We start from the raw sequence: 27,769 nt of genomic DNA, 5'->3' as shown, positions 1-27,769 counted from the left end.
GGCGGCGGCGCGCGCGGCGTAGAAGCTCGGCGCCAGGTGAGCGTGCTTGGTGGGGTGGGGTGCGGGGGCGGCGGGGGTTCTACGCGCCGGGTGGGAGTCTGGGATACCGTCCCCGCGATCGACGCTGCGGAGGTGCGGGGCCAGGCCCGGCAGGTGGGGACGGCCGGGGGGCGGGGAGGACCACGGGCCCGGGCTGCGCGGATTCGTGGAAACTCGGCAGATTGTGGACAAGCTGGCACACCGGCTACTTTTGCCCTAACTGCTAGTTTAATGGCCTTTTCTCACGTTGAAAAAATAAGGAATAGATTTGAAAGATTCTGTTTCTGCTTTCCGCCCCCCTCCTCCTTTATTTTTCCTATTAGTGTTGAGCCTTAAAATTACAGCGCGTTAAATGCAATGTAGTGTCCTGCAACAGAAAAAGGACATCAGTAGAAAAACTGGTGAAATCCTAATAAAGTTTGTGGTTTGGTTAATAGCATGTATCAATATTAACTTATTAATTATGATAAATGTACCCTAATATTAACAGAGGAGTCTCAGCAAAGGATATACAGGAACTCTCTGCACTGTCTTTGCAACGTAATGTAAATCTAAAATTATTTTCACAGAAAGTTGAAAAATAAAATGCCAGAGAGTGGTGTAACAAGCCATTGTTCACCAGGGAGGGCCCACATTAGTTCCTCTTTGTGGAACCTGCCAGGAATTAGGTATCTGTTTGACCAACCTGTTTGCTAGGGCAAGAGTTGTCAGGCTAGTGGGTGTGGATGCTTCTACTCCAAGTTTTCTGGGCAGGAGTCTTTTTCTTTCAGTTCCGTCTATCACATTTTTATGGATACTCCTTGCAGAAGGGGCATGTGCGATAAAAATGTCAGGAAGGACTATTAAAAAGGTACAGAGATGCCTGGCTGGCTCAGTCAGAAGAGCATGTGACATTGCATCTTGGGGTCGTGAGTTCGAGCCCCACGTTGGGTGTAGAGATTACTTAAATAAAAACTTAAAAGCATGGGTGCGCCTGGGTGGCTCAGTCATTAAGCGTCTGCCTTCAGCTCAGGTCATGATCCTGGGGTCCTGGGATCAAGTCCCACGTCGCCCTCCCTGCTCAGAGCGGGCAGCCTGCTTTTCCCTCTCCCACTCCCCCTGCTTGTGTTCCCTCTCTCGCTGTGTCTCTCTCTGTCAAAATAAATAAAATCTTAAAAAAAAAAAATTTTTTTTTTTAAATGGGAGGCATGCATGGCTCAGTCAGCTAAGCATCTTACTCTTGGTTTCTGTTCAGGTCATGATCTCATAGATCATGAGATCGAGCCCTGTGTTGGGCTCCACACTCAGCGGGAGTCTGCTTGAAGATTCTCTCCCTCTGCCCCTCCTCCCACTTGCTCTCTGTCTCTCAATAAATCTTTTTTTTTTTAATTTAAGATTTTATTTATTTATTTGACAGAGAGACACAGCGAGAGAGGGAACACAAGCAGGGGGGTGGGAGAGGGAGAAGCAGGCTTCCCGCGGAGCAGGGATCCCAATGCGGGGCTCGATCCCAGGACCCAGGGATCATGACCTGAGCCGAAGGCAGACGCTTAACGACTGAGCCACCCAGGCGCCCCAACTCTCAATAAATCTTAAAAAAATAAAAAGGTACAATACAGAGCTAGGAAGCTCAGAGGTAGGAGAAATCACATCTGGCTCAGGAGTGTCAGGAGGGCTGCTGGAGGGAGAGGCTGTCATGAGCTGATGGGGACTTAGAGGAGAGAGCATTCCTGGGGTGGAGAAGAGCGCCGGCAGCGGCTTGAAGGTGACTGCATAGAGAAGGCCCGGGTGCAGGTGCAGTCCTTCTTAATGGAAGCACAGAGCCTGTCCAGGGAGCAGTGACAGCTGAAATGGGAAGTAAAACCTGGAGTCTCGTAGATAACAGGGTGACACTTTAATTATATATGCCACGGGAGCCATGGAACGTCTTAGGGTAAGAGAGGGTTATCACTAGATCTGTGCTTGGAGCAACAGTGTATAGGATGACTTGGAGTAGAACAACTAGGGAACTATTGGTTTAGCCCAGGAGAGGTAATAAATTCAGCCAGGGCTGCAAAGTTAATATCCAAAGAAAGATATGGTTTGGGGAGATTTTGTGGGCCTAGAGGACTTGGTAACTGAAGGGATCAAGGAAAAGAGAACTTCCAAAGTTTTGGATCTGGGTGTTCTGGAGCATGAATGATACATATGCAGAAACAGAGGACTCAGGATGAGATCTTGGGTGGGGCGGGAGGGCATTGATTTCTTTTTTGAACAGCTGTGTTTGAATTGCTGGCAGGACATCCAGCTGGAAATGTGTTGTAATTGTGTTTAACAGTTGAAGCCAAATGTACACAGCAGGGATGGAAAGAGGAAAAGGAGCCTGAGCAGGCCGGCAGGAGGCAGTCAGTCATTCCCGTGGGGCTGAAGGGCTAAGGTCACTGGGGGCCTGCTCGTAGCAAATCGGTAGTGTCACAGATTCTGCACAGGTGGGAGAGGCTGCGGAGCAAGCCTAGATCTCGGATTTAGCAATTAGGAAGTCAGTGGCCACTTTTCAGAGAGTTGTTTTAGTGCAGATGTAGGAAGATTGCTCATTGCCATCTGTTCATCCTATGGCCTCTCCCAAGTGACCAGAACACTGGGCCAGGAGCCAGAGATATGGCTTCTAGATATGGCCACTACCTGTGTAATTTTGGGAAAGTCATGTATAGCTTGTACTAGCAAAGAAAAATAAACCTGGAAGAACCCTTTTATTCCTAGCAACAACAGTCCATTGAACTAGTGTTCCACAGGGCACACTGGGAAATGCTGATACAGAACCAGAATTTTAGAGCCCTAAAGAAACAAAAAACCATCTTATCCAATCCTCCCATTTAACAAAAAAACTGATACTCAAATTCTAAATCAATAAACATTGATTTCAAATACATCTATGGTACCCAAAACAACCCTATAAAGTAGTAATGCTTAAGCCCATTTTGGAGATTGGAAAACACGCTCCGAGAAGTTAAAGGACTTGCCCAAGATGATAGAGCAGCAAGTGGTGGAGTGAAATTTGAACTCAGACCTCCTGAGTCAGGGCCTTCTCTCTCACATATCCTGCTGCCTGCCTGGTTTTCAACTGGCTACTGGAACATTAGTAACTTAGAACATTTTCCCTTTTTTAGAAGGCATGTGTTCTAAAAGTCGTTTAGTTTGACTTCATTACATATGAATATTAGTATATAAAACATGAGAGAGTACACAGCTGGCCGTTCTCAAGTTATATTTTTAAAAATGGTAGAGTACTGGATCATGGGAAAGCTCATTATGTTCAGCTGTGAACAGGAGAAAGAACGATGATACTTGATTTTATGTGGCACATTAAAAAATATTCTTAGCTAATCCTGCGGTTGCTTACTCTTTCCTCATGCTACTTTTTTCCTTTGTGTTGACCAATTCCATTTTCTCCACTGCTGGCTGCCCAGTCCTGATCACACCGTCCTTAACAGAGGTGTGAGATTGCATTTATAAGCAGGAATTTGTGATAGAGGTAAAACACAGCTTCTTAGGGAGTAATTTCCTGTCTATCTTGACAAGTAAAAATAGATAAACTTATTTATTTCAGAAAGGAGCCAAGATGATTTTATAAAAATTTGGGGGGGAAAAATGACTTTTACTTTCAGTTCTGTTTGATGTCATAAATAATAGAAATGTGGTTTATTCTGATGTTAATTTCATTCACATTCCCAGAAAGCAGTGGCTAAGAGTGTCACAGTGTCTCTGACATGAGGGATCAGGATTCAGAATCTGGTTCTATCTCTTGTTAGCTATGTTACTTAACCTCTCTGTGCTTAAGTTTAATTATCTAGACTTAAACAATAACAGGAGTGTCTTGCAAAGTAAAGATTAAATAGAATAAGTAAAACACTTAAATAGTGCCTAGCACATAGAAATAAGCAACAAGTACTATTATTACATCACTGAAAAAGAACTGGAGCTGATTTAAAGCATCTAGTTTAATAATTTGCTTATCTAGGAGGGTTACAACTGATGAACACATTTCTCATCTTGTTCCCTAATCCAGTTAAAGATCCCTTATTCTTTTTTGTTTAAACATTTTTTCACATTCTTAGGGTATAATTTACATACAATAAAATGCACCATTGTAAGGATGATGAGTTTTGACAAACCATCACTCTGGTCAAGATAGAAGACTTTTCTATCACCCCCAAAAAGTTTGTTCATGCTCTCTGAAGGCAGCCTTTCACCCTAGGCAACCACTGATCTGTGTCTGTTATGTATATTAATTTGGCCAGGATTTCACACAGCATGTCTTCCTCTGTTTGCATAATGTCTCTAAGATACATCCACGTTGTCACATACATTAGAAATTCATTATTTATTGCTGGAGATATTCTGTTGTATGGACTTACCACAGTTTGTTTTTCTGTTGATGGACATTTGGGTTATTTCCAGTTTGGGGCCAATTTGAGTAATGCTATGACCATTCATGCACACACCTTTGTCTGAGCATATGTTTTCATTTCCCTTGGGTAAATATCAAAAATGCAATTGCTGGATCACCTGTTTAAAAGAAACCGTCAAACTTTTCCATAGGGGTTGTACCATTTTATACCTCCGCCAACTGTGTATGTCCCCATCCGCAGCAACACAGAATTGACAGTGGTATGTAACAGAATCTCATTAGAGTTTAAATCTACAATTCCCTGACAACTAATGATGAGCGTCTTTCTGTCCGTGTACCTTCTTTTATGATGTTATCTTTTCAAATCTGTAAGGGATTTTGCTTTCAAATACTGAAAATATATGGTACTGGGGCGCCTGGGTCCATTAGGCGTCTGCCTTCGGCTCAGGTCATGATCACCGGTCCCGGTCCCGGGTCCGGCTCCCTCTTCTGCAGGGAGTCTGCTTCTCCCTCTGCCTGCCGTTCCCCCTGCTTGTGCACTCACTCTCTGTCTCTCAAATAAATAAAATCTTAAAAAAAAAAAAAGTATAAAACAACAGAAACCCCTTCAAACATGGTCAGATTTATCTGGCATCTATGTGTGGTTTTTTTTCTTTCTTTTTTTTTTTCTTCAAGATTTTATTTATTTGAGAGAGAGAGAACACAGAGGGAGAGTGAGAGGAAGAAGCAGACTCCCTGCTGAGCAGGGAGCCCGATGTGGGACTCAATCCCGGGAGCCTGGGATCATGACCTGAGCTGAAGGCCGACACTTAACCGACTGAGCCACCCAGGTGCCCTGTGTGTGGTTTTAATAGTGGAAGAATAAGAGAAACATCTCACTAAAAAAATGCAACACTTAGATTTAATTATTTTTTAAAGTCCTGGTAAGCAATTATGTAAACAGCAGGATATTTAGAAAAGATGTCAGATGTATTTTTTTTTTTTTTTAATGAGTCTTGAGAAAAGGATGAGATGTTTCTAAACAACTGCATCAAAACAGCGCTTTTGAAATGCCTGGTGGCCAAAGTCCTTCTCAACCGTCCTCTGTGCAGGAGGAACAAGGCTGAGCAGTTAAGGTGCTCTCCAGCCACCAGGTAGGTGCCTATAGTGGTCAGTGGTCTCCCCACAGGGAGGGCTCAGTGGTGGGCACTGTATGGCATTTTATCTGGAGTGTTTTATTCTGGGAAGAAGGGCAGGCACTTAGCTCCACAGTATGAAGGGTGGAGCCTTGCTGAGGTGACTGTTTTTCTGCCGGACAGGCGAGTATTTCAGTTTGTTTGTTTATTCCTTCCTTCATTCACTTATTTAAGAAGTATTTCTTGAGTACCAGTTACGTCCCAGATACTGTCTTAGGCATTGGGAACGCAGTGATGATCCAAACAGACAAAATTTTCTATTCCGCTTAGGGCCATCTGGAGCAGGTCTGGACTCCGGTAGAGGAAAAGTTTCAGGTTGCCCTACTTTTGAGAGGCATCACAGGCCGGTCAGAACCAACTCCTACTTTCCTAGGCTCCTACTTTTGTACTCCCTTCCCCCTTTCGGCGGCATGATTAGAAAAATGAGTAAAATAGGGAGGGGTATGTTAGAAGGTCCTAAGTGCTAAGGGGCAAAATAAAGCAGAGAAGTGGGAGAAGGAGGAGTTGGCAATTTCAGACCCGGTGTCAGTCACGTAGGTGCCACTGAAGGAAAGACCCAAAGGAGGTGAAGAACCAGGTGAGCAACTGTCTGGGGAAGAGCATCCCAGGAGAACTGTGTCTTCACAGAAACAGAAGATGAACCAAGTAGAGCTAAAGGAGAGGCTCTAAGCACCGAGCCCCTGAAATGCATGAAGGGCCATGAAGGGACAGAGGCGGGGTGGTCTCCATAGTCACTGCAAGTCCCCGTTTTCAGAGACTTCTTGAATTCTATATAGTTCTTCGCTTGTGAAAGCCATACCCTTTCTTCTCTTCCCTTGGCAAAAGCTGATCTGCTTTCTCCTGATCAGGAGATGGTTAGATTCAGTTAAAAGGTTTTCCTGCTTCCTTACAATTCACTGCAATCTTTGAAATGAGAGGTTGGATCTTCTCCTACCTAAAAGGCCCTTAAATGTTAAATAACTTGGACTGGATTGTAAGGGCTGTTTGTGTGCCAATGCCTCGCTGGGATAGCCATGCCTGTATAATAGAGAAGGAAACTTTTCTCCCCACCAAAACCCAACTTTATTATACTGATGGTTTTTAAACTATTTCTCTTAATCACAGATAACAACCTGGTTTTCCTTATGTTAAATACGGCATCTGGCTGATGAGCAGGGTTGTGAGGCCGCCGAGTGAGGCAGAGGTGTGGACCTGGGAAACAGAGGACGATGACATGGCAGAAGGCGACTTAGGGTATGGCCTCGGAAGAAGGCCCGGCGGTATTTACGAAGTGCAAGTTTCACACCTATCGACATCAAGAAAAAGATCTGATGGCAAGAACTTCAGCCCGCCCCCACTTCCAGGAAAGGGGGAAGAAAGAAGTGGTGCCATTTTTCAGTATTCCAGGCATAAGAGCTTGCAAGATACATACCCTGCAGAGCCCAGAACTTCCCACTACGCACGACAGAGTAGCAGTGGTAAGAATGCTTAGTGCCCTCTCCTTTCTCCTCCTCTCCTGTGAATTTCATCAATGCTTTCACCCTTCCAACACCAGACAATAGGTCACTGTAGTGTGTGAAAATTCATCTTTACTCACCTGGTGGGATTGGTGATAGTATAAAAGTAACCCATGTTTCTATTTCCAACTATTGTATGAATGGAGGAGTGTAGCAGTTATTCTGCATTAATACACATATGTTAGTGATATTGGTGATTACCTACCTTGCTTTTGTGTGTGTGTGATTTAGTGGTATGCGTCATCCATTTTTTTTTTTTTTTTTAAATTCAAGTATTTATTGGGTACCTCTTAGGTGCCAGGGGCTGTTCTAGGCTCTGGGAACATTAGTGAACAAAATAGTCTCCATGTCATGCAGTTCACATTCTAGTAGAGGAGTGAAAAAATTAATCTACCAGTCAACAGCTATGTAACATCAGGCAGTAGTAAGTGCAGGAACACTGAATATTTGGAGGGGTTGGCGCATGCTCTTTCAGGCAAGGGTCGGGGTACCTATCTAAGGAGGTGGCTTTTGAGCACCAGAATGAAATGATGTCCAGGCCTGGTACTTATCTGGGGAAGGTGTGTTCCAGGCAAAACATGTATGCTTCCAGTTATTTTACAAATGTCATGAAATCCTCCCCCTAAAAATTAATCTTTTTTAAAAGTAATTTCTACACTCAGTGTGGGTAGTGCAACCCAGAGATCAAGAGTTGCACGTTCCACCGACTGAGGCAGCCAGGTGTCCCTCAAAAAATTCATCTTAATTTATCAGAAAAAAAAATAAATTATGCCATATATTAAAAAAAGAATAAAATTCAGAATCACGTTGTGATAGAATGTTACAACTCCAAAATGGTTGGGAACCCAGGGGTGACTCCATGCCTACCTGGTGGCACAGCTCTTGTCTGGCTGAATCTTCTATAATCCATGTGGTAAAACTTCCCTCACGCAAGTGGAACAAACACAAATTAGAACAACATGAGAATAATTTAAGAAACATGGTTTTTAGATTTACAGAAAACATGCTGCAGATGCGGATCTTATCCCCCATCTTTCAAAATCCTTCTTGAAATTAGGACAGGATTATTTATATATTTTTCTTTCAGTTCCTATCATGCATAGAGGTTGGGTTCTGTTTTGCAAGCAAGATGTTGAAAACCGCACATATTGCTAAAATGCCTTTATAAGAACATGAGGAAACCACTGGGATATAAACAAAATGTAACAGTAAAAGTATGAGCTCCTGTCTTGTTGGGTTATGGACTTTTATCTTAAGTTAGCTTGATCCTACCTAAGGATATTGTATTGGTTTTTTGTCGCTAATAGGTAATTTCCAAATTACCACAAATTTAATGCCTTAAGATAACACAAATTTATTATCTTACAGTTCTGCAGGTCAGAAATCCAAAACAGATTTTACTGGGCTAAAATCCAGATGTCGGCAGGGCCGCGTTCCTTCTGGAGACTCTATTCCTGAGAATAGTATCCATTCCTGAGCCTTTTTCAGCTTCTAGAGCCCACCTACATTCCTTGGCTCGTGGCCACCTTCCTCCATCTTCAAAGCCAGCAATGGCTGGTCAAGTCTTTCTCATGCTGTTTCACCCTGACACTGACTTTCCTGCCTCCCTCTTTCATTCATAAGGACCCTTTGTGAGTACAGTGGGGTCACCTGGATAATCCAGGATAATCTCCTACTCCTTAACTTAATCAAACAGACAAAGTCCCTTTTGCCATGTATTCACAGGTTCTGGGGATTAAGATGTGGTCATCTTTAGGACCATTATTCTGCCTAGCACAAGTATTACTACAACAGAACTTGTCATTGCCAACCCAACAGGTTGGCATCACTTGTCTCTCCTTGGAGCCTTGTGCCATCAGAATAAAAACAAGATTTAGTTTTTGCCTCGGATACTGTCATACTGAAAGTTCAGAACAGCAAAGAAGATATTGTTTTGAGAAGTTTTTAATGTCCCTCAAAATACTCTTTCTAAAAAATCTTTTCTTCCTTTTACTTCTTCTTAGTCTTCTTGCTTGTAATTCACCACTTTCATGTTTTTCTATTGCCAGTGAGACCACAATGAAAAGGAAGCTCCTGGGAAGCTCAGTTTAATGTCTCAATTGATCACAGTAAGGAGAGAATAATTGAAGTTACAGGAGACTTCTAGTCATTCTCCTTGGAAAGAAATTAAATTCAGGTTATTTCTTAGATATTTCGTATCACTATATTGATCAAACTTAAGCCAAACCACCAAAGTTTATTTCACTGACCAACATTCATGTTTTTAAATACTGTTTTGTATGTAATAATTAACCAATTCATTAACAAGTTTAATTAGAGAGTCCCTTTTTAAGGAGTATTTTTATTCAAAAGTATGTATCTTTTCATTTGTGCAATGTTTTAAGCTACCTATTTTTATCATTATGTGGCTTATTACAATTCTTTCCTCTTGACAAAAAATTGTATTTGATATTTTGTAAACAGATGTCCTGTATTCAACTGGTTAAAAAAAAGTATTTGTTTTGTTTTGTTTTTTTCAGTAGATTCTAATTCAGAATTGTCAAATGTAGAATTAAAGCGACGTCTTCAGGATACTCTAGAGGTAAGTACTCCAGCTAATATAAAAATTCTCCTGTGAACAAAGCCCACTGATATTTTAAATAATGCTGGCTTTCCAGATATGCTCAGTGAGCCACAGTGTAAAGCTCATAACTTTCAACTGTCCTCCTCTATCTCTTATCTTCCTCGTCTCTCAAGAAAGCTATTTACGTAAACAGGCCCTCCAGCTCGCCTTTCGCCTGGAACCTTTCACAAGAGAGTTACAAACTTCCCTCCATCTGTCTTCCCTGTGTGTATGGCTTGAAATAAACTGACTTAATTTAACCTCTTTGAAGTCAGAGGACAGCAGGCTTCCCAGGTGCTCTGAGTCCAGCCTGCTGCTGGGAGTAGGTGTATGTGTGCAGGTCCCTATCTTTCCGGGAACAGGAAGACCGAATGGAATTTGTAACTCTTCTGGTGAAAGCTACCGAGCTACCGTTTTGTTTTCTAGGGCTGCTGTAGCAAAGCACCACCAACAGGTGGTTTGAAACTACAGAGATTTATTCTCTCTCAGTTCTGGAGGCTAGAAATCTGGAATCAAGATGTCAGTTGGCCATGTTCCCTCTGGAAGGTCGAGGAGAATCCTTCTTTGCCTCGTCCTAGCTTCTGGTGGTTGCCCCTGACATTCTTGGCATTCCTTGGCTTATAGCCACATCACTGCAGTCTCTGCCTCTCTTGTCACATGGCCTTCTCCCCTTTGTGTCTGTACCCAAACTTCCCTTGTCTTAGGACATAAGTCATTGCATGAGGCCTACCCTAATCCAGTATGACCTCATCTTAATCTGGTTATATCTGCAAAGACCCTGTCTCCAAATAAGGTCACATTCTTAGTACCAGGAGTTAGGATTTGGACAAAACTTTCCTTGGTGGGAAGGACATAATTCAACTGATGATAGCCACTAGCTCTGTGGGTGAGCACGTGCTTATTGTCGGTGCTGTAAAGATTATTTTCAGATTATTAGCTGTGTGGTCTGGAAGGGTAAAAGCAGGTCTGGGCTTTTAGTTACAATGGGTACCTGATGGTGAGAGTTTCAGTCTAAAGCCTGCCTGGGCCACTTAGGAAGCCTGGAGGAATTCCCAGCCTCTTTTGTAAGGTCAGAGCTCTTAGGTTCAGAGCACTTAGGTTCAGAGTGCTTGCTGAGTGTCAGAGTGTTGAGCTTACATGTAAAATATCCAAATTGATCATTTTGGGGGTTGCATATCTTACAGATATGTAGACTAATTTTACTTCTCCTCTCAGGAGGTAGAAATTTTAAAAACTGAACTTGAGGCATCTCAAAGACAACTAGAAGGTAAAGAGGAAGCACTAAAAATTCTTCAAAGCATGGTAAGAAGTTATTTTTAAATTTTGGTCACTTACACATTCCAATCATAGGTAGTATGGTTTTATCTTTTAAAACAAAAGCGTCAGTGCTTAATATAGGGTTGTGTTTTTTTTGAGGTGCAGATTTTTAAAACAGTTTTATTGAGGTAAAATTTATATGCCATGGATTTCACTTGTTTTCAATGTACAATTTATTTTTGCTAACCTCAGAGTTGCATAACCACCACCATAATCTAATTTTAGAATATTTTCAATATTCCCCAAAAGGAAGCTCTAACCCATTAGCAATCATTCCCCATTCACATCCCCAACCCCAGACAACCACTAATCTCCTTACTGTCTTTTGGATTTGTCTTTTCTATTTCATGTAAATGGAATGATATGTGTCTGGATTCCTTTAATTAACATGTTTTTGAGGCTCATGCATGGTGTGGCATGTGTCAGTACTTTTTTCCTTTTTATTGCCTAATATTCTATTGTATGGCTATGCCGTATTTTATTTATCCATTCACCATTTGATGGGCACTTACACTGTTTCCTCTTTTGGGCTCTGATGAATAACACTGCTTTATTTGTTCATGTGCCAGTCTTGTGTGGAAAGTTCATTCATTCATTCTCATACTCATCAGGAGAGTCAAACCAAGATCTTTTGACGTGTGAACTATCAAATTCTCTATAAAAGGTGGTCTCTGGAAATTCTCTGGTTTTCTATCGTCTTAAAATAAAAATGTGAACCTTACTGTGCATATAGGAGTAATGAGAAATTTAATTTATACTGATGGGCTTCTTATTCTTCTTAGGCAATTTTTGGCAAAGCCACAAGTCACACCCAAATGATGCTGCAAAAAACTATGGAACAAAAGAGATCCTTGGAGAAGGTATTTGCCACTTTTAGTGTAGACTTGTTCAGTCCACCAAGCTCTCAAATAAAATTTCCTTTAAAAATCACCGTACTAGATGGATATGTCATTTGCACATACCCTCTTTTAGTTGGGCTTCTGTTTTATACAGTCCCTTCCCTTTTGGAGCTTACAATACAGAACATACTATTACACGGGCAAAGAATTAAGATTTCTTTTATTGCCTCATTTTAAGGTAGTAGGAGGCTTGCCAAGTTGACACTATTTTTCTTCTTTTTCCTTTTTTCTTTCTCCTCTTGCCTGGCAGAGCCTGCCTCTTTCTGACCATCTCATCGTCACTAAACGGTAGTTAGGAATCACCTTGGAAGGTCTTGTTCCTGTGCCTGTTGTAGCCTCTCTTGATGGCAGTGTCCTGGGCTCAAACTCCCGGGCATGTGTTTTGCTTGTGGTCTGTATGGGTTGGGGGTGGGGCAATGAGAAATCCAGGTTCCGAGCAGCAAAATTTGAAGCTGTTTCTTATAATAAGCAAGCTTTGGCAAAGCTTTTCTTGAGTGCTAAAAAGGCATGTTACATGTGCTTACAAATGTCACAGACTCTTTTTGAACAATAGTTAGTTTCTCTTTAACCTATCCCTTTAAGTGATTGATGATTTATTTCAGCTACTCACAATGTCCTGAAGTGATCTGTAGTAATTTTCCATGAAAACTGCTATTTTCTTTCTACAGGAAATAAATGCCTTGCAGTGGGAAATAGAGTTTGATCAGAATAGATTTAAAAATATAGAGGAATCATGGACCCAAAAATATGACAGGTTTGTATATTCTTATTCTGTAGTTTTTCTTTGGAAATCTTTTTTTTTTAATTAAAGATTATTTATTTCTTTATTTGAGAGAGAGAATGAGAGAGAGAGAGAGAGCACATGAGAGGGGGGAGGGTCAGAGGGAGAAGCAGACTCCCTGCCGAGCAGGGAGCCCGATGTGGGATTTGATCCTGGGACTCCAGGATCATGACCTGAGCCGAAGGCAGTTGCTTAACCAACTGAGCCACCCAGGCGCCCCTATAAACTGTATTTTAAAAAGCAGTGTGGGCGCCTGGGTGGCTCAGTCAGTTAACATCTGCCTTCGGATCAGGACATGATCCCCGGGTCCTGGGATCGAGCCCCACATTGGGCTCCCTGCTCAGTGGGGAGCCTGCTTCTCCCTCTCCCACTCCCCCTGCTTGTGTTCCCTCTCTCGCTCTGTCTCTGTCAAATAAATAAATAAATAAAATCTTTTAAAAAATAATAATAAATAAAAAGCAGTGTAAGCGCCATGTTTTCCAAGTTATTTTAGCACTGGCATTTGTTTTTCAAACAAAATCTTTTGGGCAATTTTTACTAGTGAATTTATTTAGTAACTTTAAATTCTAACATATACATATTATAAAGTCAATTGAGAAATTGATTTGATATCTGGGGTTATAGATGGTTTTAGTACCTAATTTTTAATTTATTACTAACTTTTAATATAACAACACGTACAGAAAAGTTGCAAGAATAATACAAAGCATTCCTGTATATCTTTCTCCAAGATTCTCCAAAGTAGAACTCTTTACCACACTTGCTTTATCATTCTGTTTCTTTCTTTGTAGTTAAATGCATATAGATATCTGAGCCATTTAAGAGTAAGTTGCTTATATATAAGGCCTCATTACTCTAAATGTTTCACTCTGTGTTTATAAAAAGGGACTTTCATAACCACAGTAATATTATCAAAATTAAGACATTAATCTGATACTCTTTTATTTAGTTTTGCTAATTATTCTAGTAATAACACCCCTTTAGCAAAAGAGAAGAAAAAAATTCTTGTGTTCTGGGAGCCAGTCCAGAATCATGCCTTGCGTTTGCTTGTCCCTTCTAAACCTTAGAACCCTTTAATCGGAAACACTTAGGAGGGAGGGAGGCGAAGTGAGGGGCAGGGGAAAAAAACATCTGAAACAGTTATTCAGTGTTTGTTCCTGACATTTTTTGAGGACAGGCCGGTTATGTAATGTCCCACATTGGAGACGTCTGGTGCGTCTGAACTTAATTCGGGCTATGCATTTGGGCATATTACCACTGAAGCAGTGTTGTGTTCTTAGCGGATTACATCCGGAGGCCTGTGAAGTTGATTTGTCCCATTCCTAGCCTGTGAATCTTGACTACTTGGGTTAAGGTGGGTTGTGTGCCCTCACTCTCCACTATAAAGGCACTATTTTTTCCCCTTGTGATTAATAAGCATCTTGTGGGGGAGATGCTTTGAGATTATGTAGTTTATCAGATTTTCACCCACTAGTTTTTACATCCACAGATTATTCTGCCTGAAGCAATCATTACTGTGATGGTTGCCAAATGGTAATTTGCTAATTCTGTTACTTCTGCATTTATTTGCTGGCATTTTACTGTAGTAAAGAGCTTTTTTTCTCCATTTGTTTATACCAAAATGGATTCATGAATTCTTGCATTATTCAACTGGTTAAAAGCCATTACTATCGTAATTTCTTTTGTTGCTTAAAATTGTCCAATTTTGGGTGCGCCTGGTGGTGCAGTGGGTTAAACATCTGACTCTTTTTAAAGTTTCAGCTCAAGTCATAATCTCAGGGTTGTGAGACTGAGTCCTGCATTAGGCTCTGCACTCAGTGGGGAGTCTGCTTCAGATTCTTTCTCTCCCTCTCCTTCTGCCCTTCCCTCCTCCCCTGGGTGTGCGTGTGCTTTTGCTCTCTCTCTAAAAAAATATATATAAATCTTAAAAAAAATTTCAAACTTTGGTCAGTGGGAGCCCCTTCAGGCTGGCTCCTGTGGCTTTCTGACACCTCCCTATTATTGTTTGAGCACTTTGCTTTCTGGTATAAGATATTCTAGGCCGTTATGCATAAAATATTAAGCATTTCTTCAGGGATCCCTGGTTCCTTTTAGTGGGGAATGGTGTTTAGAAATCAGGATCTTGGGATGCCTGGGTCGCTCAGTCGTTAAGCGTCTGCCTTCGGCTCAGGTCATGATCCCAGGATCCTGGGATCGAGCCCCGCATCTGGGTCCCTGCTCGGTGGGAAGCCTGCTTCTCCCTCTCCCGCTACCCCTGCTCGTGCTCCCTCTCTCGCTGTGTCTCTCTCTGTCAAATAAATAAATAAAAATAAAATCTTAAAAAAAAAGAAATCCAGGTCTTAGTGCTAAGTGTGCTCATTGCTACTGGAAGTCATTGCTAAAAGGTCTCAGAGGACAGAGCTGGAAATACACACCCACACTGACACAGACCTAAACCTCTCTCTCTCTGTTCAAAACCCTGAGTTCAGACCCCTATCTCCAATTGCAGACCACCACCACAGCGTTAATTTTAGCCTTCCTCCTTTCCACATTTGTAACTTCCACAGTGAGAAACGTGGCTCTTTTTACCCAATGTTTACTTATTCGTTCTGTCATACAATATGCAGAAAGTAGCTTTAGAATTGCTAATATGCACCATTGCAGAATCAAACCTAGAGTTCAGTATTTGTTTATATTTTTTTTTTCTAGCCTGAGGGGATCCAGTCAATACACCGTGTTCAAAACTTGTTTAGTTTCTTGGGGCACCTGGATGGCTAAGTTGGTTGAGTGTCTGACTCCTGATTTCGGCTCAGGTCATGATCTCAGGGTCGTGAGATTAAGCCCTGTGCTGGGCTCCATGCTCAGCGAGGAGTCTGCTTGAGTTTCTGTTCCTCTCCCTCTGCCCCGCCCCATCCCCTGTGCTTACTTGCGCTCTTTCAAATAAATAATTCTTTAAAAAAAATAAAACTTGTTTACTTTTTTCTCTTCAGTATGGTTATACTATTCATTTAAGTTCATTTGTTTCTATCTATATTCGATCTTAGGTTTTTTTCACCATCCTTGTTGATTTAGTTATTCATCTTTATTTTTTACTTTGTAAAACATTCCCATGCTTCCAAAAGTCAGAACTATGCTGAGAGGTATACTCAGAAATGTCATTTTCCCCCCATTCCCAACCTCCTGTCATCCTTCCTTTTCCTCACCATCTGTAGATAACCAGTCTATTTTCTGATTTATCCTTCCTGTGTTTCCTTTTGCACAAATGGGCATATATGTCTGTTCTCTTATTTCTCCTTCTTTCTTACACCAAAGAACAGTTGACTGTAGATAGTCTTTTAAACTGTTTTTTCTGTTTAACAATATATCCTGGAAACCAATCCATTGTGTGGATGTGCCATAGCGTACTCAACCATTCTTGATAGGCACTTAGATTGTTTCCAGTATTTTGCAGTAACTATGTATCTTTTTATGCAAGTTCTTGGAGGTGGCCTAAGTTTATAGGTGGTGGTTAAGATGATTAAAACTTTAGTAAAGAAAATGAATATTCAAAAGGATGCCTCAGAGATACTTCTGATTCTCTTTTATTATTTTTATTTTTTAAAATCTTATATGAGAGAGAGCATGATGAGCAGGGGCAAGAGGAGAGGGAGAAGCAGGCTCCCCACTGAGCAGGGAGCCCAATGCAGGGCTTGATCCCAGAACTGAGAGATCATGACCTGAGCCGAAGGCAGATGGCTCAACTGAGCCACCCAGGCGCCCCATTTTTTTTTTTTTTTAAGATTTTACTTGTTTGAGAGAGTGTGTGTGTACACAAGCAGGGAGAGGGGGAGGGATAGAGGGAAAAGCAGACTCCCCACTAAGTGCAGAGCCCGACTTGGGTCTTGGTCCCAGGACCCTGAGATCATGTCCTGAAGTCAAGATGCTTAACTGACTGAGCCACCCAGGTGCCCGATTCTCTCTTTTTTTTAAATTTTAATTAATTAAAGGGAGAGGGAGAAAGAGAATCTTAAGCAGGCTCCATGCCCAGCGTGGAGCCGGACATGGGGTTTGATCTAACAACACTGAGGCTCATGACCTGAGCTGAAATCAAGGGTCGGACAGATGCTTAACCCACTGAGCTGCCCAGGCACCCCTATTAATTTTTATTTTAAGTAGGCTCCACACCCAATATGGGGCTTGTACTCATGACCCTGAGATCAAGAGTCACATGCTCTACCCACTGAACCAGCCAGGCCCCCCCTTTTTATTATTTTATTATTTTTTAATTTGAGATACTTCTGATTCTTTCTCAGCTAAATACACAGACGAATTAAAAGTATGTTCAAAATCTTACCACACTTTTTTTTTTTAAGATTTTTATTTATTTATTTGACAGAGGGAGAGACAGCAAGAGCAGGAACACAAGCAGGGGGAGTGGGAGAGGGAGAAGCAGGCTTTCCACCGAACAGGGAGCCCGATGTGGGGCTCGAACCAAGGACCCCGGGATCATGACCTGAGCCAAAGGCAGACGCTTAACCATCTGAGCCACCCAGGCGCCCCATTACCACACTCTTTTAAATTGTTTTTGTTTTGTGAAACATATGTTCTAGACTGTTTTGAAGTAGGAAAAATTTTATTTGGGTTTTTGTGTTCTAATTATGGGATAAAAATATTCTCATTCAACCATGAAGTGTTAATGTTTTAGTTATTTGGAGGGTACTTTTTTCCAGGCTAAACTGTGAAAATGCAGTCCTCCAAGAAACTTTAAATGTAAAAACAGAAGAAATTAAAATGCTCAAGTCGGAAAATGCACGTAAGTGAAGAGTGGTATTTTGATGATTCTTTAAAAAATACTGTTACAAGATCATTTTTAAATAGAGTATCCTACGTTAAGAACATACATATTGATAGACAAAGTGCTATTATTTCAAAGTAATATGCTTTAAGGATAATAGAAGATATCCATCTTTTAGGGTTTTTGCAATTTAAAAACATTTTTAGGTGAAATTCAATTAACAAAATTAACCAACCATTCAAAAGTAAATAATTCATAACACCCACAATGTCTGCAACCATCTCGTTCCAAAAGATTTTCATCACTCCAAAATAAAATCCTATATCCATTAAGTATTTCTCCCCATTCTCCCTTTATCCTTTAGTTTTTATACTCATTGTAAAACAAGATTGTAGAGCACCTGATGTTGAGGAACCTTAGTAGGTATATGTTTTATTGGAATACTAGTAGGAAAAGTATGTAACTGTAATTCAACATTACTTTCTCTCAAAAATATCTTCTGTGACTTTATTGCTAAGATTAATATTCTTAATTTTTCAAGATGACTCATTAAAAACTTGAAATTTTTTACATATATGTGTATACATATATACCCTTTATGTAGTGAGCCATCTTATGACAAAAGTTAGTAAAAGAATAGTAAGGTGTTTTAAGAATATTAAGATGGCATCAACTTTTTATAAAATTTTAAGAGATGTTGGTTCTTCCTTCTTAGCAGAAACTGTTTTAAAGTAGTGGCTTGAAGGGGACAAAGTTCTAAATCAGGTCATGGACCTGAGAGGGGCACTTTCTGTAGTTCAGTAAGTGTACTGTGGCAGAGTCCCTGGGTGAGAATTGCACACAGAAAGTGGTGCTTCTCAACACCAGTGATTCAAGCAGATGGGAGATCTCTCCTGTGTTAGGTTAGTTCAGGACAGAAGTTGCCCATAGCCACATCCCCTCCCCCTCTACCACCTCACCCTGCAACAAGAGAGGGAAAGTTACTATTTTCTGCTCAGTAGATCGCAGGACCCTTCTTGTTCTAAATGTTTGGTTGAGAGCCTCTTGTGAAAGCTCTTAACAGAAGTCCGATAAAGTTTGTATAGCTGGTACATTTGACGTTAAGGTAGGAGATCTCATCATCTGGTTGTCTTACTATCCAGCAAGTGCAAATAATTTGCATTTGTATGTTCTTTAAAAATCCTGCAAATTTTCTTTGAGCAAATGAAGACCAGACTTTGTTTGCAAAATTAAAATACTTCAACGTTAAAAACAGTCCTATTTAATCTAGTGTTATATATGTATTATCTCACTTGATACCTTTTTTCAGGATAGGGCCAGATGTAGTAGGTAATGTCTGTGTATATGCATTGCTTGTAAGAAATGAGTGTATGATGTTGGTGTAACTCAATTGGGTGAGGCTGGAGTTAAATTTCATAACTAACACTCTGTTCTTTGGCCCTTCCTAGTTTTAAATCAACAGTATTTAGAGGCCCTCGCCATGCTTGATGTCAAACAGCAGATGGTGGCTCCGGAAAACGTGTGCCATGATAAAAGTGGTTTTACAGAGGTTTCAGGTCTTGAGGTAGGTAAGCAGGTAAGAAAATTGAACAAGAGGGAAATTTTCTACTTTCCTTTTCCCCATCACCTGCTCCATGTTCTAGAATAGCATTATACTTAGCAGTTTGAGAGTGAGGGTAAGGAGAGGCCCATCGGTTTCCCCAGGGCAGTTCTTCAGCCTTACTGGCACCATGCCCGTCCATGCACTATATTCTTGGACACTAGAAGATGTGCGGTCCACCTCCTGCCCCTTTTATTTCTTATTTTTATAGTTTTATCAGAAGCTGTGTTAGCTGTGTCTCACATTACATGATGATAGGTATTTTTTAGAAGTGGAAGGATGATGATTCTCCTGACGTATTAGAAATCATTCATCATTTCTGAGCACGCACCTCTCCCTGGTGGGAACTGGAAGGAGTAAATACTGGGCAGCAGGACCAAGCTCAGTCACAAGAAGTAACAGTGGGTGTTAATATTTACTTCATTAGGTCAAGTTGCTGCCAGGGATACAGAACTATACAAAACTGGTGCCCACTTAAAGGTTTTGGAGAAGGAAAAGCAAGGTAGAATTCCTTTAAGGTTTTGTTCCAAGTAGTAACATTGTTTCCTCATTTGTAATTTCCACTTGGATCTTGAAATCCTCCTCCCAGCTTTCTTTTAGTTTTTTCTTCTTTCTTTCCAGGTTCTTTGAATGATGCTTGAATAGAAACGTGTATGAGTGTGTGCGCCCTTATGTTTGTGTGCAGCTAGGCAGTACGGCACTTAGTAACGGGAATAATGCTTTTGGATTTGAAGCTTGCTGTCCTCGGAGCCTGCCTTTGCCATGGCCCTAGAGGGAGGCCCTGTGATTGTGCCAAAATGGCAGCGTCTGCTCGCAGAATGCTTCTTAAGCTCAAACAGGAGGTACTGTATTATCAAAACACTGAAGCTTTGGTTTTGTTTCTCTAGTAATAGAATAAAGGAAAATATCTGCAATAATTAGCTCATTTTAGTAGTCACTGGCTCTGGAACTTATTCGTAGTTTTATGTGATAGAATTAACTTATAAATTTAATTTTATTTTTATTTACATGGTTCCAAAATACAAATAGTACCTGGCACAATATGGTGGCAACATAAAGTTGTTTGCCTCAGCTTGTACTTAACATTGCCTAAATTTTTCTTTTCTCTATAAATGGCCCTCAAAATTACTATATTGCACACTCATGCTTAAAATCACTAGGATCCACAACTCTGATAAATGGGGAGATAAACACGAAGCTTATTAGAAAAGCAGCAAGGTACAGTGGAAAGAACCTTTGTACCAGCCAGATCTAAGTTTAAGTCTTAGCTCTAGTATTTTCTAGCTGTGTGGGTTTGGATACACATTAGAGAGTAATAACTAGTTATTGGGCTGTTGCGATGATACAGAGGAAGCAGACAGTTAATGTTTAGCACAGCGCCATGCAGATGCCTGGCATTTAATCAAACAGTGTTTGCCATTATCATTAGTTTTAATAACAGATACGGAACATGGACCATAATTTTAAAAATATTTTACCTTTACTGAAGAATGGAATTTTAAGTCTTCAGATATAGGAAAAATAACATAAACATTGGCAATTCATTAAGAAAAGCCTAAGATTACACAGATCAGAGTCAGGGTCAGCCATGGTGGACATGTAAAAAGTGATACTCGTAATTATTTTCAGTGATATTGCCTGGAATGGCCCAAGGCGGAACTGAAATGCAGCCTTTGGTGTCCTCCTTTCTTACTCTCTGGGCAGGACACCACAGGGCCTGCTTGGGTAATGTGGTGAGGTCCAAGAAATGGATTAACAAGGAATGGTCAGGCACCACGAGGGAAATGTCTGGTAATTTAGCTCTGAGTGGGCAGCTACTATAGAGGGTAATTAGCAAGTACTAATTAGTTTAAGCAGATGGACTAGATGAGACACTAGAACCATGCTTAGGCAGGGAGACTACATTTGCTAATCTGATTCAGTATTCAGGCAAGAATTGTTATGTTTTGCCTCTGACACCTCTCAAACTTTCTTTCAAAACTAGTTGGGACTTTTGCAGAAGAGTAAAGAAGAAGCTTACATAATGGCAGATGCATTCAGAATCGCATTTGAGCAACAATTAATGAGGAAAAATGACCAGGCACTGAGATTGACACAAATGGATAAAATGTATACAAAAGCAACAAAATGGATAAATTGGAAGCACCTTAAGGAGGATGGTAAATATGAGTTATAATGGCAATAATCAGGTGTAATTTTAGTTGTTTTTGGTAATAATCAAGTTGATTAAGCATAGTTAATGTAATGGAGAGTATAACTGAAATATCAAAGATAGTTGTGATTTATTACAGAATTTAGTAACTATGGTTAAAAATGGGGTCACTGGATGTTACATATGCAGATGAGGTAATAGGATCACCAAAACCTTAAAATAACAGAATCTCTTTTTTACTATTCATCTGTCTCATTTAAACAAGACTACGTTTCGTGGGAAAACTTTGTAAAAATGCCAGATGAGTAAAGGGAAATTGCCTAGGAAGTAATAATGAAAATAGTGAGGGGCACCTGGGTGGCTCAGTTGTTAAGCGTCTGCCTTCGGCTCAGGTCATGATCTCAGGGTCCTGGGATCGAGCCCCGCATTGGGCTCCTCGCTCTGCGGGAGGCCTGCTTCTCCCTCTCCCACTCCCCCTGCTTGTGTTCCCTCTCTCTCTGTGTCTATCTCTGTCAAATGAATAAATAAAATCTTTAAAAAAAAAAATTAAAAAAAAAATAATGAAAATAGTGAAACCCAACATTAAATGTATCTAATTAAACTTTGTTGAAATATGTAAAGAGATATTGAGGGGTAGAGGAAAAATTTTAAGTTGGAAATATTAATATTCATGGGGCCCCTGGGTGGCTCAGTTGGTTAAGTGACTGCTTTCGGCTCGGGTCATGATCCTGGAGTCCCAGGATTGAGTCCCACGAGAGGCTCCCCTCTGACCCTACCCCCTCTCATGCACTTTCTCTCTCAAATAAATAAATAAAATCTTAAAAAAAAAAAAGAAATATTAATACTCATAAAAATGAAACAAGTTAAGGTTTAGGTTTTGGTTCACAAACCTATCAAAGTTCATGGCCATGGCCATTTTTTTAGTACTGTTGTACTAGTGGAAAACAAAATATATAAAAATGTCATCAAAGAATAAAATTACAGTTGAAGTATATCATCCAATATAATCAAAGTACCTGTTATTTTTTAGAAATGTTAGTTTCTCTAAATGGTCAGTATCAGTTTTTATTTATTAGTATTATTCAGTGCAACTTCTAGTGCTTCGATTTAAAATTCTAATTTGAAACCTTTTCTTAGTCAAGAAAGATTACAGTGAAGTTTATAAGTTTAAATGTTTTAATATTAAAATTCTGAGATGACTGTATTTCTGAATATTTTTTAGTATGTCAAAATCCATAATCCTAATTCCAGTATCTCTCATTCTCAGATGAATTTGGGTTAATAAGAATCTTATATTAAAAATTAAACTTTTAATAATAGATACCTATTTTGCTTTAAATATTTTTTTCAATAGTACATATTCCTAATAGCATACATGTTACGTGTTGTGAAATTTTAGCTTCATTAACTAAACTTTACCTGTCTCTTTGCTGAAATGGTAAAAAGTGCTAAGCTTACAGGGATAATAAAAATAGAAGCAGTACACAAGAAGTATGAAAGTAGACAGAAGCAGATCATAAGAGTTACATATTGAGACTTTTCATCTGGGAGAAGTCAGGGAAACACAGGAAAACGTATTTCTCAACATTCATTCTTAAAGAGGCATTCCACACTGTCCTGAAATTAACTTTTAAAAAAGTTTTCGGACATGAGACTTATAAAAGAAATCACTGAGCTGGCTAATATAATGTCTAAGTCCTTAACTATCATTTATGATAAATACAAAATCAGTATTTATATGACTGTTACTTATAATAATCCCTTGGTAAAAGCTGAAGGTATAACCTTAATGTCCAGCTCAAGGTAGGTGATTCTGCTAGGGAAATAAGCACAGTCCATATACTTAGGCTTTTAGGAATCGATGGAAAATCTTTAGAGTATCTATCAAGGACAACAAATGTGTAGGTGATCTTCAGGCACCTCTTCTAAATTAGTCCCCTGACAGGAGTTGGGACTGCTCAATTTTCAAAGATACTGTCTTTGAGGATAGCCTTGGTGTTCTGTGACATAAACTAAAGGCAAATCCCTTTGGAAATCTGATCTTAACTGCTTGTTTTTACAGAAGGTAAGGAGAAAAGTTAGGGGAGAAAGAAAAGGGAAAGGCCTGGTTAATCCTAGGAAAGCAGCCACGTTCTTTCACCTGGCATAGTAGACCCAAGGGTGTGCATGGAAGTAGGCCACAAGGGTAGTGGTAGGTAGAAAAGGCTGGGTTTTTCCTAAGAGGTAGATTTGTATACATTCAGCACTTGCGTATGTATTCATTTCATATACCAGAACTCCTGCCTTTCCTAGCTAATAAGGAACCTCAAGAAATTCTCCATAAAAAATATGATTTGATAGGTATAGCTCCTGATCTGTTTTCCATTAAGACCCTGAAGAGACTGGAAGCAGTAAAATAACTGATTCATCTCGGAAAGGCCTTTACAAGTCCATACAAGTGTCAGTAGCTCTTTGTCAGTTTTTCAGTGACGAGACTGATTTTATTCATGTATTTCAATAATCTAAAAGTACAGGATGACTGTCACAGGTCATTTTCTTATATGTGGTTAAGACGTTAAGAAGACATCAACTTTTGTCCTTGATACGCAGCTTAGACGAGTTCTGAAAGATAGGTTATAAGCATATTTCTTTTTTTTAGACTGCCAAATAGACATTCATCCACTTGTCTGGCCTTTCTCCTTTTGCCACAGTTGCTGGAGGAAGAGGTCATGAGTGAGCTCGTCACTGCAGTTTATCAGGATTGGGTGTAAAGGGAAATGTCTCTTATCTGTTCTCAGTTTTCCATTAGACCATTTACAGAGCATTCCGAAGGCATTCTTGATGTTTTCTTTGTATAAATCCACAATTTTTGTACCGTCTGCTATAAAACTGCATTCTTTCTATGAAGAACATCATCAGTGTACACATTTCAGGATGTGGCCTCTTAAACATTATGTCCATACCTGGGCTAGTTTTCACAACTGTGCTATGTTATTTTTTAATTGTGATAAAATATATACATAAAATTTACCATTTTGACCATTTTTAAATATTCACATTGTTTTGTAACCATCACGACCATTCATCTCTACAACTTTTTCATCTTCCCAAACAGAAACTTTACCCATTAAACACTAACTGCCCACTCCCTTCTCCCAGCATCCCCCCTGCTCTATTATTTAATGGCACCTCAATCCTGAGGCATAGGTACTATTATTCTTATTCTAGAGGTGAGGAGACAAAGCTCAGAGACCTTGTCCAAGGTCATTTAGTAAGTGGTTAAATAAGGATTCAAGTCCAGGTCTTTCTGCTCTAAAACAGAATTTGCATGGTTCAGAGCCAGGTTTTGTTGGGTGTGCACAGTGTTCTCAAATAACAGGGGTGCGTAAGTGGCTGACATTCAACATTGGGAGATTTCACATACAAAACTGGACTGCTGCCTCCTCTGGAAAGCTGCTGATAATGTGGGCTGCATGCTGTCCCCAGGAGCAGCTGTACGATGAGACAGAGCGGCAGGCAGGGCATTGCACTGGGTCTTACACTGTGGCCCTCTCAACCTCTGTTTGCCATCCTGGCTCTAAAGTCTGTGTTCTCCCAGTACACGCTGTGATGCCTGACTCACTAGAGGTCTCCTGAAGAGAACCACCTCCTGGCTGATTTACAAATGAATTATCCCTGGTTCATACTTACCTCTATTCCTGGAACTACATTAGTGAGTGTGTTTTTATGTCTCAGTTGGATTTGCATGTTCAATTTTAGGGTTACCATCACAAGGAAGTAAGAAGACCTTAGGGCAGAAACTGCTGGGGATGCTCCCTTCAGAAAACAGTTCTAAGAAGACCGATGACCAGAATAACCCTCAGGAGGTCTTTAAGATGCTAACAGAGTTGGTTAGTATCTTTGCTTTCCTTTTGTTAGAGGTTGTGGTTAAGTTAATCTTTCTGCTTCCTATTAACTTTTTTTTTTAATTTAATTCTTTAGCACTCTATACTTGCCTTTTATGCCCTTTTCCCAGCTGAGGTACCATCCTCCAGTTTTGATCTTCATCTCCTTAAATTCCCTGCATGCTCTTCCCACTTCTCCCATCCATGTTCTTCCTGTACAAGTTTAAAGCTTCACTTCTGAAAAGAGGGGGCTCCCCTGTAATTAACTGCAGGCACCTCTGTCATCTGCACGTATGCATACAATCCATGCCACTCAGGAATTTTTAAGGTGTACAAGGCAACTTTCTCACACATTATATCCTTTAATCATCACTACAACCCTGAAAATCAGTCCTATTATCCCCATTTCATATATTACTAAACTAAAAGACCCATGCTATATGAACATACTTATCTATAGAAGTGTTCAAGTTATTCTCATATAAATATATAAAAACAATTTCACATATAAATAACTTCAACATTCTCTTGCAGAGGTAAGTACACGTTAATATTATATACACACAGGGCGCCTGGGTGGCTCAGTTGGTTAAGCGACTGCCTTCGGCTCAGGTCATGATCCTGGAGTCCCGGGATCGAGTCCCGCATTGGGCTCCCTGCTTGGCAGGGAGTCTGCTTCTCCCTCTGACCCTCCTCTCTCTCATGCTCTCTGTCTCTCATTCTCTCTGTCTCAAATAAATAAAATCTTTAAAAAAAAAAAAATTATATACACATATACACACACACCCCATGTATATGTTTTTCCCCTTTCTTCAGATGATCTACAAAAATTTCAGCAGAAGGAATGCTGCTTTCTGTTCTTCCTTTAAAAAAAAAAGCCTCAGTAATGTGTACCGTATTATTTGGGAATCAGTAAACAATTATTTACATTGACTGACTTGACAGACTGAAGACAGAACATTTATTGACTAACTGGCGTATTTTTATTTAATCTTTTTTTAAAAAAGATTTATATATTTATTTTATAGAGAGAGCACGTACAGGTTGGGGGAGGGGTAGAGGGCGAGAGAATCTCCAGCAGACTCCCCAGTGAGCGTGATGAGCACTGAACGTGGGGCTCGGCCTGATCTCATGACCCAAGCTGAAACCAAGACTCAGATGCTTAAATGACTGAGCCACCCAGGTACCCATAACTGGTATAATTTTAAATTTTTGTATATGCAGTTGAATGATAAAGAAGAAGCTCTGGCTCATCAAAGAAAAGTTAGTTACATGCTTGCTCGGGCACTGGAAGAGAGAGACACCACCTCAAATGAGAATAAAGAAAAAAGTCCCCTGAAAGACAATTTTCCATTAAAAAACCTCTGGGGGAAATCTTCAGAATTCCCTGAACTGCATGATCCTGTATATTCAAGTGTTCAAATTTTAAATTCTGCGGGCTGCATTTGTTCAATCCAGCACCTTCACAGAGATCAAAACTGCACAAGAACTCTCAAAAGATCCTGTTCTTTGCCATCAAATATCATATTTTGAAAATAAACCAGTTGAAATCAGAACCAAGAGCTGTTTCTATCAAGAGACTTTAAAAAAGGACTTAACAAATGTTGCTACATCATTAGAAGTTGTGCAGCTTAAATACTCAAACATTTTCTACAAGAAATTTATTAGTATTATGTTGACATTTTATAAATTACATTACCATACCTTATTATATTTTCAGTATTTGCCAACATCTTAAAAACAACAAAATGATTTTTGAGAAAAATAGTTACTTACTTAGATTGACTAAAGGGATCTTTGACTGGCTTAAGTAACAATATAAATTAATGCTCTAAGAAGTAACAATGCCTAGGAGTGACTGAATGTTAATTTTTAGATTACATATATTTTGTTTTATTGTATTTTTCAGGATTTTTCATTTGCCACAGAAAGTTTAATAATTTCCTTAACTTCAATTAAAAAGTTATTATGGTGGGACTTTGGCAGAAGTATATTCAAAACATTGTTAGTTACCTTTATAGCTTCTTTTTTTGTTGGGGTGGTGACACTTTGTAGCCAGACCTACACATAATTCTAGCACTCACACCATTCTGATTTACCTTCTTGGTTTTGATGCTGAATTTTAAGCCATTTAATTTTTTCTTTCTTTCTATAAATGTTACATAGTAAAGATCTTTAATAACTTCTGGGATTGTTGCTATATTAATAACATCACATGTCAAAGGAACTGTATTACATTATCAGAAATTTTAATAAAACTTTTATCTAGTTATGATCTCTAGTAAAAAAGATACATACATGGCTTGGCTACGTTAACTACTACTTAAATAGATGAGGTAACAACAGGGTAAAATGAGGTAACAACGAAGTATAAACTATTGTGTTAAAGCAACACCATTTAGTTGGAATTAATAAATATTAATAAAAGATGAAAACTTGGCAAATAAATTTTGCAAAAAGGAGTAATGATGAGGAACTACTGTTACTAGATATTAAAAATGCATTGTCCTGATAGTAATATAAAGCTACATTATTTAAAACAATGTGGTACCAGTAGGTCAATGGAACAGGATAAAGACCACACACAGATTTAATACATGTAATGATTTAATATGTGTAATGATTTAATATGAAATAAAAGGTAAGAAAAGGAAAGATTTGGTAATGCTCAACAATAACAAACCTGGAAGTGTAAAAAAAAAAAAAATCAAATAAAAAAGGTTCTT

General features: G+C 39.7%; 2 protein-coding genes across 6 annotated transcripts in view; one reads left to right on the top strand and one right to left on the bottom strand.

Annotated features, from left to right (window-relative positions):
• On the top strand, window positions 1–27,769 carry CCDC125 (coiled-coil domain containing 125). 4 transcript variants are annotated; one of them, XM_021702129.2, is made up of 12 exons: window positions 1–36; window positions 6,685–7,037; window positions 9,599–9,657; window positions 10,894–10,980; window positions 11,778–11,855; window positions 12,563–12,648; window positions 17,364–17,446; window positions 18,877–19,004; window positions 19,763–19,870; window positions 21,013–21,187; window positions 24,919–25,049; window positions 26,268–27,769. In XM_021702129.2, exons 2-12 carry the CDS (start codon window positions 6,728–6,730, stop codon window positions 26,574–26,576), a joined length of 1,554 nt encoding a protein of 517 aa, XP_021557804.1. In that variant the 5' UTR covers window positions 1–36; window positions 6,685–6,727; the 3' UTR covers window positions 26,577–27,769. The 4 variants fall into 4 exon arrangements, with proteins under 4 accessions (XP_021557804.1, XP_021557810.1, XP_021557798.1 ...); XM_021702135.2 differs by having other exon boundaries at window positions 9,596–9,657; window positions 18,877–18,992; XM_021702123.2 differs by having other exon boundaries at window positions 9,596–9,657.
• CDK7 (cyclin dependent kinase 7) overlaps window positions 9,157–27,769 on the bottom strand; it is a 46,907-nt gene continuing 28,294 nt past the window's right edge. The window contains exon 12 of one of the 2 annotated variants that reach the window (XM_021702190.2): window positions 9,157–9,230. In XM_021702190.2, the coding sequence (XP_021557865.1) occupies window positions 9,223–9,230 (8 nt within the window). In that variant the 3' untranslated portion in view covers window positions 9,157–9,222. Of the gene's footprint in view, window positions 9,231–24,273; window positions 25,281–27,769 lie in introns of those variants that run through there. The other variant, XM_021702181.2, reaches the window with a different exon arrangement.

This window comes from Neomonachus schauinslandi, chromosome 7 (genome assembly GCF_002201575.2).
Source record: "Neomonachus schauinslandi chromosome 7, ASM220157v2, whole genome shotgun sequence".
Classification (NCBI taxonomy): Eukaryota; Metazoa; Chordata; class Mammalia; order Carnivora; family Phocidae; genus Neomonachus; species Neomonachus schauinslandi.
The sequence above is the reverse complement of the archived record's forward strand: the minus strand, read 5'-3'. Positions and strand labels throughout refer to the sequence as shown.

Excerpts from the sequence above, each read along its gene's own strand:
- CCDC125 (XM_021702123.2), top strand. The coding sequence starts at position 6,728 with ATGAGCAGGGTTGTGAGGCCGCCGAGTGAGGCAGAGGTGTGGACCTGG. Across the intron at positions 11,856-12,562 it reads AAAAGAGATCCTTGGAGAAG|GAAATAAATGCCTTGCAGTG; the intron begins GTATTTGCCACT and ends TTCTTTCTACAG. Across the intron at positions 19,871-21,012 it reads TTCTTAAGCTCAAACAGGAG|TTGGGACTTTTGCAGAAGAG; the intron begins GTACTGTATTAT and ends TTTCAAAACTAG.